Raw genomic sequence first — 16,241 nt, 5'->3', positions numbered from 1 at the left:
TCAGCCCCCACGTACCCCATGTAACCCAAGTTGACAACCACTGCTTTGGAATTCGTGTTCTTTATTTTTACGAGAGGAAGGGAGAAAGAGAGAGAGAGAGAGAGAAAAGGAGAACTGGGCTCATTCGTCCTTTTCACCTGTTACGTGCCATCGGCACTCACGTTATATCTGACCAGAAGTTCGCTGCGCAAATTAGCGATCGGAATTATCTATCCAGCGGTCTATACGACGCTTAAAAGAGTTTCTGTTCAAGAGTTCAAGTAGATAGATGTAAGACGTTTTTTTTCTTCATTTAATTAGTACCGTCACACGCAATTGGACTTGGATCGCTAAGCACAATAAATTGCTGAAGATAAAACGATACTTTGCGAGTCTAAGATAAAAGAAAAAATTGACTAATCAAAAAAACAAAATTTATTCGGTTAGACCGGTTGATATCAGTGCCATCGTCTTCAATTAAAAATCATCGTAGCCCCATATGCACGTGCACGAATTGAACGCGCAGTCCAAACGCATGAGAATTGAAAAGGTAACGTCGAGATAAAGAAAATTGCATACGTTCATAAACTATTGGCCGTTACGCAACACTCGCAAAGCTCACTTAATGTATGTAATTTTGTAGGGTTTAAGAATGAAGAAAAAAAAACATACAAATTCATAAGTCACAAGTTTACGTGGGTGAGAATATCTATGAATGAGATTGCCCACGCGACCGGCTGTTGGCCAATATATAATTCCCCCAGGGTATCTAGCTAGTACGTTTTCTGTCATTATGACGTTTGTACGTAGGTGTATACGGTTCATATAGCAGAAACACCAGTTTTCGTAACCCTATATGGACATTCTCCTTGACCAATGCATTCGTAGCACGGACCTTGGTATGGAACTGATGCACGAAATTGAATCGTTGCTTGATACGAGCATTCGCAGTAATCGCCATCAGACTAGGTTATTCAACCTGAATAATTCGCGTTGGAAGTTTTGATTACACGTGTATATTGCATACCTACCGTAGTTGTACGGCTTACAATTAGTCTAACGAAACTTTCAGTTTCTCGATTTGGTGTCTCGAGAGCGTCTGGATCTCTTTCATTAGCCTTATTAGGATTAAGCTAAGACTCCTGCCCGTCACCCAATTAGCCACAGGGTCTGACTCGTACCTGTAGAAAAATTGCGGTAGCTGGTAAAAGTTCGTACGATAAGTGTTCGTGCGCAATGTCAGGCATGCAAGAATGCGTTCTATTTCCACGTGAACTCCTGGTTCTAAAGTTAAACCGGCGGCTAGTAAGCATTAATTTTAGTGACTCTCGGCCGCGAGTTCGGGATACACGCTTTGCCAATGAGGTCGAAAGCCACGAAAGAAAACAAAAAAAAAAAAAGAAGAAGAAGGAAACTTCTAACGTAACCCTCTGGGCTCTTCCGTACTTTCAGAATGTGTCAAGATGCGACCGGTGTGTTTCCTCTGCGGCGCCATAGCGGTTTTCCTCCACGCGACGGGATGCTGGACATCCGGTGAGTATCGATGCACCAAGGTGTATATAACGTTGGAACGTGAATGCGGGGCCTTTCCCATGGCTGAACCTTCTTATCTCTTTACACTTAATTGATACTTCACGACGCTCCGTCGATTCCATGCTGAATGCTTCGATAAGGCTTCTATCTTAGATACACAGAACGTCAAGTATACAATTTCTCAGGGACGTGGGAACATGGCCTTAGGTGTCTCGAGTTGATCTTTTGGCCGTTGCAAAGAATATTTAATGGAACAGCTTTTGCTTTGTTCGCAATCCGTTATATTTATTTTTACCTTCTTTTAGATATGGGTATGACGTTCACGCGACATCCTCAGCCGTTGGTTGCTCCCTTGGGCGACGACGTGTACTTCGAATGCAGTCTCAATCTTCCTGCTGAGAGATTCGCCTGGCGTCACAGGCCTTTGGGTTCCAAGGAGTGGGGTCCGCTTATTTACTCGATGACCAATGGCGGCAAAACTTCCAAACACGTCGTTAACTTCGATACGGAATCTAAGGCTGGTGACTTTCGATGCATTGCTTTCTATGGTAAGTATTACTCTGCGGGTACATCTCTGTTTGTCTTTAAGACTTCAGAGTCTAGAATTTCGAGAGTCGTATTGATGTGGTTATTAACTGAATATATACCCGATATATCGATATTGATTTTCAGGTACGAGTGGCTTGGCTTCCGATCCCGCGCGACTCACTCTTGCCAGAATTGAACAGTTTTCGGATAAGAGCTCCGTGGAGATTGCAGTCGCAGCCGGAAATACAGTACCGATCACTTGCCCTGTGCCTTATTCGTCGCCCGAGGCGGTTGTACAATTTTACAAGAACGACACTCCTATTGAAAATGTTAATATGACGGGTAGTAAGACGATGGTGATCGAGCACGCGAAGCTTACGGATTCAGGAAGTTACACTTGCACGGCCAGCAACTATATCACTTCCGAAACCGTATCGAACAGCCATCCCATAGTTTTAAATGTACGAACGAACCAAGGACCGCAGGAGCTGTATTTCGTGAAGCAGCCGCAAGCCGAGTACAAGGTACTGCGTGGTAAAAACGTGACCCTCGAGTGCTTTGGAGCAGGCTATCCCGTTCCAAGCGTTACTTGGACCAAGTTGGGCAGCGCCTTGCCAAAACAATCGTGGTACACACCCATGGGATTGACTATAGTGAACGTACAGCCCGGAGATCGGGGCGAATACGATTGCATTTGGAGCAACGGTGTGAAATTGATCAAAACCATGATTATCTTGAAAGTCGTGGAAGTGCCTCGAGTCGTCAAATCACCCAAGTCGTCGACTTTCTCGGAGGGCGGTGAACTCGATCTTTATTGCACTGTAAACGGTAACCCGGAACCGACGATCGAGTGGCTGATCAACGGGGAGTCACTGATGCAGTACGATAACGTCGAAATCAAGGGTGCCGCTCTTTTTATTTCACCAGTGGAGAAGAAACATGCCGGCATCGTTCAGTGCGTCGCCAGCAACGAGTATGGTTCCGATTCTGGATATAGTTTATTGAGGGTCAATCCAAAGCAACATATGAGTGGTACAACTGAATCGAGACCGGATCGTATCCCCACCAGAGGATACAAACATACGCGAACCGGTGGCAGAAGACATAGCAAAGAGGGAAAACGAAAGGGGTCTGGTAATTATCGTTTCGCTAATTAAAATCTCTTATTTATGTAAGCAAACAGGGTCGGCTCCGACTCGTTAACTTATCTCGTCCATGCGTCAATTCGCTTTTCCTTCCAGAAATTCTGGTACCACCAGATCAGCCAAACGTTACTAGACTGTCGGACACATCGGTAATGGTCAGGTGGTCCGTACCGGAAAATAATGGGCTGCCGATTCAGTTCTTCAAGGTGCAGTATCGGGAACTCGGGCAAAAGATGAATGGGAAGCAATCCAAGTGGATGACTGCTAATATGGAGATACCCAATCACGTTCGATCCTTCGAAGTGAACGAATTGCAATCTAATCGTACTTATCGATTCAGGATAGCTGCTGTTTACTCTAACAATGACAATAAGCTCAGTCCCAATTCAGTACGCTTTCATCTTAATCGAGATGAAGGATTACTTGAAAGTAACAAGATGCCAATTCCTTTGTTGACCAACACCGAAGCTTTGAGTCCGCACGAGGTTCTTCTGATTTGGCAAAGTCCAAAGAATTGCGTGGATGTCGAGGGCTTTTACGTCTATCATAGAGCTTCCACGTCTGCCGGGGATTATATGAAAACTACAGTCGAAGGAAGAAACGCTGGAAATATAACGATCAGTCATCTCAATCCAGATACGACCTACGAATTCAAGGTGCAAAGCTTTTCTGTAGATGCTGCTTCAGAATTTTCACAGATTCTCAGACAGAAAACGAAGAAAGCTGTGGTGGAACCACCGGTTCAGCAGGTCCTCGCTGAAAATAATCAGAAACCTGTCGAAAGTGAAAAGAATGCTAGCATGTATGCAATCATTGGAGGTGTTTTGGGCGGAGCTATTGTTTTGGGCGGTTTGGCAGGCATCGCTGTGATTTACAAGAGACGAAAGCGTAAACCAAGCAGGGAGTCTTCGCAATCGCAAGGTAACTTCGGCTCAAGCCTCCTTTTGAACTTAAATACATTATACGAGTTTGGAGACATTCCAAAGAGTATTTTGATATTCCGTCAACATGGTTCTCTTCAGGTAAACCAATGACGAATGGCAGAGTAATGAACGGTGGGGTAACTGATTCTAAGATCAACATAACCGCAAATCCACTGGCTGGTCTCGATACGCCCGAAAACACGATGCAGCCTAAGGTCTGTATTCGAAATTAGCCTATAGTTATCAGTTTGAGTTCTTTGGAGAAAAGAAATGACTAAAGGATGTGCTAAAAGTCTAAACTGTTTTTGCAAATAGAAATGTGCCCGTCGTAGCAGCTTCGTTCGAGAATACCAGAAGCAACCAGCTGCCGTCATTTCATTTTCTCCATTGTTAACCATCCGTCCAATGTTAACGCCGTGAAGGTTTTGGTCGAGTACGATAAGCTATTTACGGCCTTAGCATTGGACTTATATGTTCTTTCTCTTTCTCAATGTTACTTAAACTCTCCTTGTTTTCTATATCCTACTCATTCATCTTCCTCTCTCTCTCTCTCTCTTTTTTCCCCTTCGTCTTCTTTACCATCATCATTCCCAATATATCTGAATTCTTTCTTCTTTCTTTCTTTCTCCCGCTTCCACTTCGAACACCACACACGTACGTTACTCACACGCTTTAGATCTGAAAGAAGCGAACGAACACGCATGTTTCTAAACAGCGCACTGTTGGACAACAATCTTCGATGGAAATGGCCTCGTTTCTTAACGGTCAGAACAACAACAGCAACAGCCATAACAGCAGTGACTCGGCTGAGAGTGGTATGAACGCTGCGCAGGCTGAGCCCGCCTTGCTTCAAGGATCACCACCTAACGAACAGTCACTCTGAGCGCATCGCTGTTATACCATAGTTTGCTAATAATCCGCAAGGAGATCTTCGAGCGAAAGGGCCTCAAGTCTCCGTCTTGCGTTCCATATGGAAACGCGTCTTCCTTCGTCTTTTCGCTATTTCATGCGACAATTTAGTTTGATATTTATGGTTTTGTGACAATAAGTCAAATTCTAGTAAGACTGGAGAAGCACTTTGCGTCTTTTATTTACGATTACTCTCAGCTCAGAATATTTATGGACTTTATAGATTGTAGGTAATCCTTTAAGGTATGCATTCTTCTCTCGGCTTGAAACGGGACATGACATTCATGAGACTTAGCCCGGTCTGTATTTTCTTTAGTAGGCATAACTACTAGGAAGCCGTGGCACTTGCTCGGCATTGAGCCGTTTTTTTTTTTAAATTCTTATTGAGTGAAACATTATCGTGGAACTCTTACTCCACAAGCAGGCAGCTTCTATGAATCCTTTATTTATCGATTCATACGAATTGTTAAGGTTATTTTTATTGCTTTGTACATACTCGGACTGATACTGATTTTATTGATAAGAGTTTGAGAAAAACACAACGTAGGCTACATTTAGGTAAATATGGTTTTTTTTTTCAATTTTATCATTGGACAAAGCGTTTCTTGTGTTTTTTCTTATTAAATACATTGATAACGATTGTATTTAATGAAAAAGTGTAAATTTACATCACAGGTAATCTGAGACTTCGGATTTTTTGAGATTCTAGTTCTTATACGTATTCTTAAGAAGAACTTCTTTTTGTGAGAAAATCAGTTTCCATTGCTAGCCGGTACGCGAACATTAAATAATGAAAATTTTTTAATGAGTATTTCGAGTCATTACTACTCTTATAGTTTCTTTTGAATCATGAAAATCAAAAACGCCAGTGGATAGGTTCTATCAAGACTTTATATTTTTTGCTCATCATGGAATTTACGAAATTTAGTTATCTCATACAGAATTGTAGTTTTACAAATTATCGAATGAGTACTTCTTTTAGAGAAGCTGCTTTATTCATGCATCAGTAGCACCTTTACAAGTATTACGATCAAGGTTCTATTTAAGATTTTTAATTATTTACGCCTATTGTCATTATTATTATAGTATAGACTTTATTAATAATTACTAGTTGGCGGCTCTCAGTAGTTAATCGTTAATGCGAATGAAATTTTGGCGATTAAAAATGATATTTAATTTACATGGAAAGTGAGAATCTGGTTGTGCGTCAAAAAAAGAATATTGTGAAAAGCGTTGATACCTTCAAATATTCAATGGAGAATTAAAGTGGTCCGATGATAAAACCCAAACCAAGATAAAATTCAGAATTTTGTTTATATATTAGATAATAACTAAATATTCGTCTGTCAACAATTTCAAGATACTTAACTGAGTAGTTTTTGAGATTGAAAAAGAACGAAGTATCAATTTTTATTATATAGATATACTCAACGTGTAAAAATGAATATCTTTAAACTTGATTATCTTCATTTTTGTACTGCCTGTTTAACACGTGCTTCCATATTACTATTATGATTGTCATCACCGGATCACTTTATTCATCTACAAATTGTATATATGAATCTTTTTTAATCCTTAAGTTTAAATTAAAATATCATCAACTTGCGATTGCATTTTCTATACGTATACACATATATATACGAATACTGAAAATATATTATTAATAAATTAGCATCCCAGAGTCACGGTACACAAACCGCAATCGTATATCTTCGTTAAAGGGAACTGCAGAACGTAAACCAGGAAGTTGTATATATTAGAATATTGTTATTATAATGCAGTGTATGTGCCTTACATCTTGCCCAGCAATATAATATTGATATCAATTATTTATATATACGAATATTTTTATGTACCCTAATATAATTTTTAAATAATAAAACATGAAAACCTTTACATTGAAATCATTCGAATTTTACACGTACACCAGGGTAGAAGCTGCTTAATAACATTGCCAGTCCATTGATTCTTGTTTTCCTTTGTGGCTTTCTGCAATTAAAGAGATTTTCCAGGAGTTTCATGCACTGAGTATTTTTGTCAGTTATACAACGAGAAAAAAAGAGGGCTTTTAAAGCACCGACTGTGGTATTTGAAAAGTAGCCTTTTTCTAAAAATGTATGATTTTAATGTCTAAGACATTGCTCCTTAAATGCTTCTTATGTTTTTTTAATTGCGCCGCTGCTATTATACAATGATTAAAAAATATTTATTAAAACAGAAATACATTTTTTTTGAATTGCTATTCCAAATAATCAAGCATATTTTCATATGGTTTTCTTAATGAGTCAATTGCTCTCAATTTGCTACATTGTGCTCCATAATTTATTTTTCATTTCTTAAAAGTATCTATAAATAATAAGTAAAATTTGATTTTCTCTTGGACCGATTGCAAACGTAAACAATACGGTTCATTTTCGAACACACCTCTGATAGGTGCGCTCGAAGATGAGCGGAGGGCGCTGAGAACGTGGTTTCTCTCTGTATTGAATGCTAGATTCTTATTCAGATGCAAGAAGATGCAAGCAGTCGAACAAAAGCCCGATAGTGACAATTGATTTCTTTCTGTGAACGTCTGAACTTTTTCATGCTGACAAACCTTGTATGAATATACTTACATTTGCTGACACTGAGTAAGTGTACACGCAAGAGTTTTACGAAGAATTAACAAATCATGTTGTGTTGTGGGCACTCGCAGTCATGAGGTACTAGGTTTGTGGTCGGATATTATTATTATTCTTATTTTTTTTTTTTTTTCTTTAAACAGGCTAAGCTGAATAAAAAATTATTGGAATCCACGAACCCACAACCCAAGATGATTTCTATTCAACGTGAGCTAATTCTGTGTAAAACCCTTGCGTTTATATTAGGCCAGAGATCAAGGTCAAGTTATTTTAGGTTAGAGGTCAAGGTCAATCTGAAGGTCAAGCATCTTTTACTCAGTGTCAGCAGATGTAAGTATACTCAGACAGAGTTTGTCAGCATGAAAAAGTTTATACGTACACAGTAAGAAATCAATTGTCACTATCGGGCTTTTGTTCGACTGCTTGCATCTTCTTGCAACCGAATAAGTATTTAGCATTTTGTAAACAGAGAAACTATGTTCTTCAGTGCCGTCGGCTCATCTTCGAACGCACCCCTGTGAAGTTAGCTCATCATTATGCTCATTTCAAAAAAATGGTTGGAGTTCTGATTGCCCGCAGAAGAGTTCTAGAGTTCCTGATGGTTTTTAGAAATAGTTCTGTCGATTAAATGTGAAAAATCGCGATTTAAAAAAAATGATGGGCTAACTTCACGGCGCCCATCATTTTTGAAAAAATGTATTTTTTTTGGGAGTTCTGAATAGATTAACAATAGTTCTAGAGTTCTCTGTACTTTTTATCAATAGTTCCGGTTATTATCCGCTTGAAAATAAAGTTTGAAAAAATGCGTTAGCCCACCATCTTTTAGAAAATCGAATTTTTTTCAGTGTTCTGGATAGTTGTCAAAGAGTTCTAGAGTTCCCTATAGGTTTTTGGTATAATACATATCCAGATTTCATCAAAAAATCATTTTGAGATGAGTATTTCAAAAAACAATTAATCGTATAAAATCCGATACTCCCGAAATACTGGATGGATTAATCAAGTCCAGGTATTCGTTTTGTAGAACTCTTTTAGAACTACCCAGAACTCCTGGAACTCTTTTTTTTTGTCAGAACTCCTGGAACTCTTCATTTTTTTTCTCCCTCGAACCTACCCTACTTGCTACGCAGAATGTTCGAAGTCACATAACTCTTTCAATTTTAATTTCTCAGCTTTTTGCCATGAGAATTATCGATAGAACTCTTTGAGAAGTACCCAGAACCCCGAACTAATTATCTTTTTCTTGAACTTTTCTCCTCGTATTGCTTGTCTCATTTCTGTTTATCGTTACTCAAGTTAGTCAACAAAAAAAAAGAGTTCCAGGAGTTCTGGGTAGTTCTAAAAGAGTTCTACAAAACGAATACCTGGACTTGATTAATCCATCCAGTATTTCGGGAGTATCGAATTTTATACGATTAATTGATTTTTTGAAATACTCATTTCAAAATGATTTTTTGACGAAATCTGGATATGTATTGTATCAAAAACCTATAGGGAACTCTAGAATTCTTTGAGAACTATCCAGAACACTGAAAAAAATTCGATTTTCTAAAAGATGGTGGGCTGACGCATTTTTTCAAACTTTATTTTCAAGCGGATAATGGCCGGAACTATTGATAAAAAGTACAGAGAACTCTAGAACTATTGTTAATCTATTCAGAACTCCCAAAAAAAATACAATTTTTCAAAAATGATGGGCGCCGTGAAGTTAGCCCATCATTTTTTTAAATCGCGATTTTCCACATTTAATCGACAGAACTATTTCTAAAAGTCATCAGGAACTCTAGAACTTTTCTGCGGGCAATCAGAACTCCAACTATTTTTTTTGAAATGAGGATAATGATGGGCTAACTTCACAGAGGTTTCGAACGCACCTACCACAGGTGTGTTCGAAAATTAACCATATTATTTACGTTTGCAATCGAGCCAAGAGAAAATCAAATTTTACTTGTTATTAAAAGGTGCTTTAATAAAATAAAAAACAAATTACGGAGCAAAATGGAGCAACTTCAGAGCAACTGACTCATTAAGAACATCATATTAAGATCTGTTTGGTTATTTGGAATAGAATTTAAAAAATTATATTTCTGTTTTAATGAATATTTTTTAATTGTATAATAGCAGCGAAGCAATTAGGAAAACACATAGAGCATTTAACCCTTTGAGTGCCGGGAGCCGATATATCGGCTCCTGCTACACTGGCAAGAAGTGCCAGAGCCGATATATCGGCCCGTTAACCCTTTGAGTGCCGGGAGCCGATATATCGGCTTCTGCTACACTGGCGAGAAGTGCCAGAGCCGATATATCGGCCCGCGCCTCGTAGCGCTTTACTATTCGCATTGCGGGAGAACTCTATCTCAAAATAAATTTGTAATACGTTATAAATGATCTAATTTCATTATGAGAGAATTAAAAAAAAATAGTTTTTCGTTTTAATGCATGGAGTGTGCATTAGTACCCACGAATGCTAAATAAATTATTTGTGTGAGTTGCAATAACAAAATTTTACATATTTGCAATATATAAATATAAATATTTATGACAACATAATTTTGTTTCAGCAATGTTATATTACCGATAACAATTATATATTTCGAAAGAGATAATCCGCCTGGCGCCTACCGTGTACCTTCAAGTTATGTTTTATTTTTGTTATGTAATATTGTTTATGGTTGTAAAATTATGGTGAAAAGATGGCTGTTTGTATGTGCAAATACGTTTTGTACGAGAGAACTCAACTTTTACTTCATTTATAAACATATATACCTTTGTTTTTTCTATAATTCTCAAATGAGTACAAAAAAACTAGTGTCATTGTTTAGTTCTGTATTTCATCTATAATACGCAGCTTTTTGAATTATGTAAATATCGTTTCTCGTTTGGTTTTTATAAGCATTTTCCCGAACCCTTGTAAAACTGTGAAATTCGGCCGGTTTTTCTCGCATAGGCACCTCTATTTCGCCCGGCACTAAAAGGGTTAAGGAGCAACTTTTTAGGCATTAACACGTTCCCGCCGGCGCCAATTTTCATTTGATTTCCCCAACGGCGGCACACAAATCTATGTCGCGCTTCATCTGGCGGCGCGCATTTCACGCGTGTTCAGACTTGCACGCGCTTCTTGTTTCTTCAGTATTACATTGAGCGCTTACTTTGCAAATTATGTGACTCGTGCCGTTTTTTATATCCTAATCACAGATTTCTGTTAGTAAAAATAACTAAAAGGTGGTTAGAATATTTTTTTAAATTTTGCCCAGGGTCAGCCAGCGCTTTGCTTGGAATGTTTCAACAAATTGCACAAAAAATAATAAATCATTAAGTTACAAATAAAATAATATTGAATTTTTATGTTAATTTTATCGAATTTAAGTTACATTTATAATACTGAATTTTTATGAGTGTGTTATTGAGCAAAATTTATGTTCATAATACGTTATTAATTATAATTTTTATTCAAAATACACGTTTTTATGTATGTACGTTAAATTATCAGTGTCTAATAGCACAATTGAATGCGAAACACAGGTAGTACACGCCGCCCGACGGCACAATCAAGCGCGAGCCACCGGTGGTACGCGCCGGCGTGAACGTGTTAAAAACATATACAATTTTATCTTCTGACGCTAACTTTCCGACGGTGATTGAAACCCGGCACTGCACGAGCCTCCGAGAGTGTACTCAGTAGGTAAGTCTAATCGCAGGCCAGTACAATTCACTGCACACCTAAAATTTGAATCATAAAAAACTTTGTATGAACCTGACTATCTAGCTAATCAAACGTGCACAATATATTATACCTTACACACGGTGCAATAAATAAAGTCAATCGAAAGCACTATAAAATATTTTTCACTTATCTCTATAGATTTGATATCTGTTATTTTTTTAAATCATGTATTTTTTTGGTGTTCTAAATCATTTTGCAAAAAAGCTAAATATAAGAATAGACAATGTCTTAAAAGTCAGTCGATAATTTATAAAACTGTCTCAATGGTACTTGTTCCTTTCCACGAGAGATGGCAGTATGATTTTTACATTCTAAAGTTTCAAGCGATGATTCAACGATGGCGCCACCATATAACGTGGACCCTTATCCCTTATTTGATCGTACTGATATGATGATCAACTATACATTTATTCGTAATTGTGTCTATGCTCCAATATTTACTGGAAGTTTTCTAATGACTGGATTTCTAATGCTAAAAATTTCGAGGTAAAGTAATTGCGGTACCATCGTATTTGTAATGTAACAGTTGTAACAGGCGAAATATACCCAGTCATAAAGCGTATAAAAAATCATAATTAATTGACAATATAATATACATTATATTGTTTTTCTTTTTTTTTTTAAATCTTTCATCATCTATCCTAATAAATCTTAAACAACGCGTCATTTCCTATGCTTTACTTCTAATTCCAAATCGCAAAAAGTGACGCGCGCCAACAGCACGGACGATCGTAATATTCTTCTCGTCGGACATGTCTTTAATGACTGATTTATAATATCTTAACGAATATCATGCTCAAAAATAATATGAATTGCGAGTGGATGCTTGTTAGCATTACGTGTAGTTATAAATATATAGGATTCTTGTTAATACACGAATTTAAATACAACTGGTGAGAAGTACACGTAAAAGAATCACCGCCTGCGGTGAATCAAAATATTCTAATATGACTTGGTAAGTGGATAAAAAAAATATATATGAAAAAAGTGACAGATAGAATGATCATTAAAGTGTTGCGATGAGAAGGTAGGATGCTCGAATCCGACAAAATATTAGGCATCCGTTAGATTCGTATGTGAACACTCGTCATATAAATTTCTGGCAACGATACGTTATTGGCCGATTAAGAAAAACGAACAGAGTAGCACTTAATTCTCGAAAATCTACGTTTCTCTGATTTCGAGTTACGAGCAAAGTCGGTAATTTCCTGTCGGCTCGATTCGCGTGCCGATTGTATTTATATAACCAGCCACGTTCCATACGTCACAGGCTGAGTTTCGAAAGACCGGCAACGATTTTCCAATACGTCAACAATTTTATTACTTTAATCTCGAAGCGTTGATAAGCTCCTTACTATGGTGCCGTTGGCTTATGGTTAATTTATACGCAAGAACGTAATAAAAATCGACTTACACGTCGACCATGCTATACCTCGTATCGGTTACCACCCTTTTAGGTGTCGCTAAAAGTTTAATCAAAGTCAGATTAGCTCGGCTTCGGTGTGGCACGTGGGGTGAGTTCACAGGCTTGCGCAACCGAGTTTTATTAAACGAGAGTTGATTAGGGGGTTGAAACATCCTTTCAGAATTCACTTTGAACTGGGTTTAACCTGCAATTTCTATTACAGCTCGAAATAATTGGTAACGATTCAGTGAAAACTTTAAAAAAATAAACTAACCTCTTTACGTCAGTATGCTTCGATATTTTCTAATTATCTTTAGTATTTAGACACGCGCTCGTTATCATACATTTTAAGTGACTAGCACGTTTATAACGATTGGTGTAAATTATCGTAAACAGTACCAACACCGGTTATGCCGTGCAATGAAACGATTGGCTTTACGATTGTCGTTATAAAAAGTACACACTGAATGTATGAAACATCTTTAAATCGCGTTGTGCTATCGGAAGCGTGACACCGGTCTCTGTTAAAGACGCGATGATTAAGGGATTGCTTGGGTCAGACACATCTAAGCGTAACTGTAGCTATAGAGGGTGAGTTGGAAGTGATTCAATCTCTGTGTAATCCCTATAATCCCAAGGGCACCCTTCGCTCCTGTGCTCGACCCCAGGACCTACGACGCTCTACGACGCCTCTGTGCCTCCACCGCGCATTGTGTATTCCCCACTCACTTCCACCCATGTCACACGATCATTGTCAATGATTTCTTCTCAAGGCACGTCACCATCTTTTAATTTCACTTTAAAAACTTGTACCGAATCACCATCGGCACCGAATACCGCGTTGCAAATATCGAGAACGTGTCACTTAGATATTCCGGGAGCCAACGCCAACGAGCGAGGTCAGCCATCTTTGTTATGATAGTTGTAATTCGTATTCTGCCCGCAGCGGGAATTTTGAAGCGGCGGAGGATCGCATTTTAAATTCAAGATAAATTAATTCAATCACAAACTTTGGTAATTGATGTGCGTGTCGGATGCGTCCGAGTGCGCGAACAATGATCATAGATATATAATGGAAGGAGGCGATGGCGGTGCGGACTGGTCCGGAAAAAGTCAAGCAGTGTAGCCCACATTGAAAGCATCGTTTGGGCGCGTGTCCATTGTCGACTCGTACGTATGTTTTATGGTGTGTATTCGTGTAGGGAAAACGGGGGGCTGAGGATGGTGTAACCGCGCAATAACAACCCCTGCGAACTTCGAGGTTGACACTCCCCCGCCTCTGTTTACGCCGAGGGGTTGCTCTGCTGCTCCTGCTTTTGCTCTCCCACCCTATCGGCTTAACACTAATGAATCTGATTTGCATCTGATCCTAACTGATCCGCTTGTCTCCGTGCCTTCCTCCCTGCCGCCACCCCCCTCGACCCTTACCCAATGAATTATTTAGAATCGACCCTGGACGTGTCAATGATTAATTACGTCGATGAACTCCGTCTACCCGCTATTCGAAGGAGATTATTTTTCTTAGCGGGAATTTCAAATTGATTTATTGCACGTCGATAGTAATTTTTGTCTTTCATTGGATATTGATATTAATTAATTAAGCTATCCAAGTGTACAATTGTTTGGGTACATATTCATTCCGTAAAATGGGATTTAATACAATAAAGATAAATAGGATAAATTTATACCTGCATATACAGACACGGAATAGGGAATTTCTTTTATTCGACGGCCAACCGAAGAAGAATCTCTTGTGGAAGCTGAAGCAGGAAATCTTCAAGGTTTATTTGACATTTCACAAATGCTACCACTTTGTACACGTTTGGCCTTCCAGACTCCTTGTGAATTCTTTTAATATATTTGCGCATTGATAAAAATGCCTTAGAGCGTCCTACGGACTGAGTAATGCGCTGGATCAACGGCTGGACGTGAAACTGCTCGCGAAGCTGATGCAACGTGGAGAATCGATATCCAGTCTCCGTCTTTGTTTTCTTGTCAGGTTTCGCGTTTCGTGGGCGTGATGTTAAAGTTCCCGTTGGTGCTCCGCCTCCGTCACGTTCGCACTCTTTTTTCACGGGTCAGCAGGAATTCACGATACTCGCGACAGATGGATCTGATGTTTAATTTTTTATTTTCGTGAGATAGCCATTCACTTAATTTACGTCTCGAATGTCGTGCGCCTCCGGTAATAAATCTTTGTAACAAGTTCTTTAGCAATAAATTTGCATTATTTTATTATGTGGCGATGATGGATTAACAACACGCATCGACTAATGATGATGAAATGAAATACACGAAAGACATTCGTAATGCCAGAAAGTGAATTACTGGAACGAGCCTTATTCAGGACAAACGCAGTAACTGAAGTTGGCGCGTCTATTTCTTTCGTCTTGTCCGGCTAACTTCAATTTGTTGCCTTTGTCGTGAGTTATCTTGTACGGACTGTAGTTTTACGACTACTTACTCTACACATGCAAATATTCACAGTTGAAATTAATTAAAATTATACAACATATGCGAACACACATAACTTTACGTAGGGGTAAAAATAAAAATCTTAATTGCGGCACAAAGTATTATCGGCACTGAGATCCATAACAATACGAATATGAACACAGTTTGCGTGTTTATAAAAAATTATTGATTTTTTCGTTTCTTTGCCAAATAACCTCGCAACACGTTCCCCTTGTGTCCTGTACATCCACTGCACCCTTTTACATGGATATAAAATCCAAAGCCACAGTCACCAATCACTCATAATCTAATTAAAAAGCCCTGTATCCTATATATATACACACATATAACCCTCTGGATTATTATTATCACATTTCGCACACCCCTGCTTCGGTCATAGTTTTAATATTAACGCGCGATATTACCGTGGATCAGCCACGTGCGACTATGACGTCAGACCAAACCATCCACAGGGTGGGTCCTTTGAGAATTCGTGACCGCGAACGAGCAGTTTAACGTTTATTCTGTTTACAGGAGGATTTGAAGATTAGGGGCGCAACTCGGAGTAGCAACGGAGACAATTATTTGTTTAGGATCCTTCTTTGTGGCTTGCAGTATATTCCTTCCTTATTATTTGCCATCATATATCAGTGTCTTTTCCGTGTGCCATTTATATAAAATCCCCCCCCCTCCCTCCCTCCCAATAAAATATAACATTTTAACGTAAATTTCCAGTTGTTCACAAACATACATTATTTCGTTTACTCGATTGAATTTCCACGAATTTTACCCAATAACGTAAAATTTTTTATGGCAGAGTTCGAATTTTGTACCGCGATAAAACTTTAGATATATCCCCGTATGAATCGTGAAGGGATGAAGATTTTCGAAAAGGCGTACCGTCCGAAAATCTGTAATGAAAAAAAAGGGTCCATCCAAGACGACCCGTAACGATCAAGTTGTCATGCGCACGAGCATTCGTTTCCAGTTCATAAAGTTCCAAGTATACAATAGTGGCTA

At 38.7% G+C, this 16,241-nt stretch overlaps 1 protein-coding gene across 4 annotated transcripts in view; it reads left to right on the top strand.

Annotated features, from left to right (window-relative positions):
* The window catches only part of LOC107272725 (interference hedgehog), a 9,162-nt gene extending 2,241 nt beyond the window's left edge, over positions 1 to 6,921 (top strand). The window contains exons 2-7 of one of the 4 annotated variants that reach the window (XM_015750168.2): positions 1,432 to 1,512; positions 1,818 to 2,060; positions 2,185 to 3,174; positions 3,282 to 4,106; positions 4,208 to 4,323; positions 4,824 to 6,921. In XM_015750168.2, coding sequence (XP_015605654.1) covers positions 1,443 to 1,512; positions 1,818 to 2,060; positions 2,185 to 3,174; positions 3,282 to 4,106; positions 4,208 to 4,323; positions 4,824 to 4,991 — 2,412 coding nt within the window. In that variant the 5' untranslated portion in view covers positions 1,432 to 1,442 and the 3' untranslated portion in view covers positions 4,992 to 6,921. Of the gene's footprint in view, positions 1 to 1,431; positions 1,513 to 1,817; positions 2,061 to 2,184; positions 3,175 to 3,281; positions 4,107 to 4,207; positions 4,324 to 4,423 lie in introns of all 4 variants that reach the window. The other 3 variants (XM_015750169.2, XM_015750170.2, XM_025090022.1) reach the window with 3 other exon arrangements.
* The last annotated feature ends 9,320 nt before the right edge of the window (positions 6,922 to 16,241 follow it).

The sequence above is a fragment of the Cephus cinctus genome, unplaced genomic scaffold (genome assembly GCF_000341935.2).
Source record: "Cephus cinctus unplaced genomic scaffold, Ccin1 Ccin1_scaffold1237, whole genome shotgun sequence".
Taxonomy (NCBI): domain Eukaryota; kingdom Metazoa; phylum Arthropoda; class Insecta; order Hymenoptera; family Cephidae; genus Cephus; species Cephus cinctus.
This window is presented reverse-complemented; position numbering and strand designations above follow the sequence as displayed.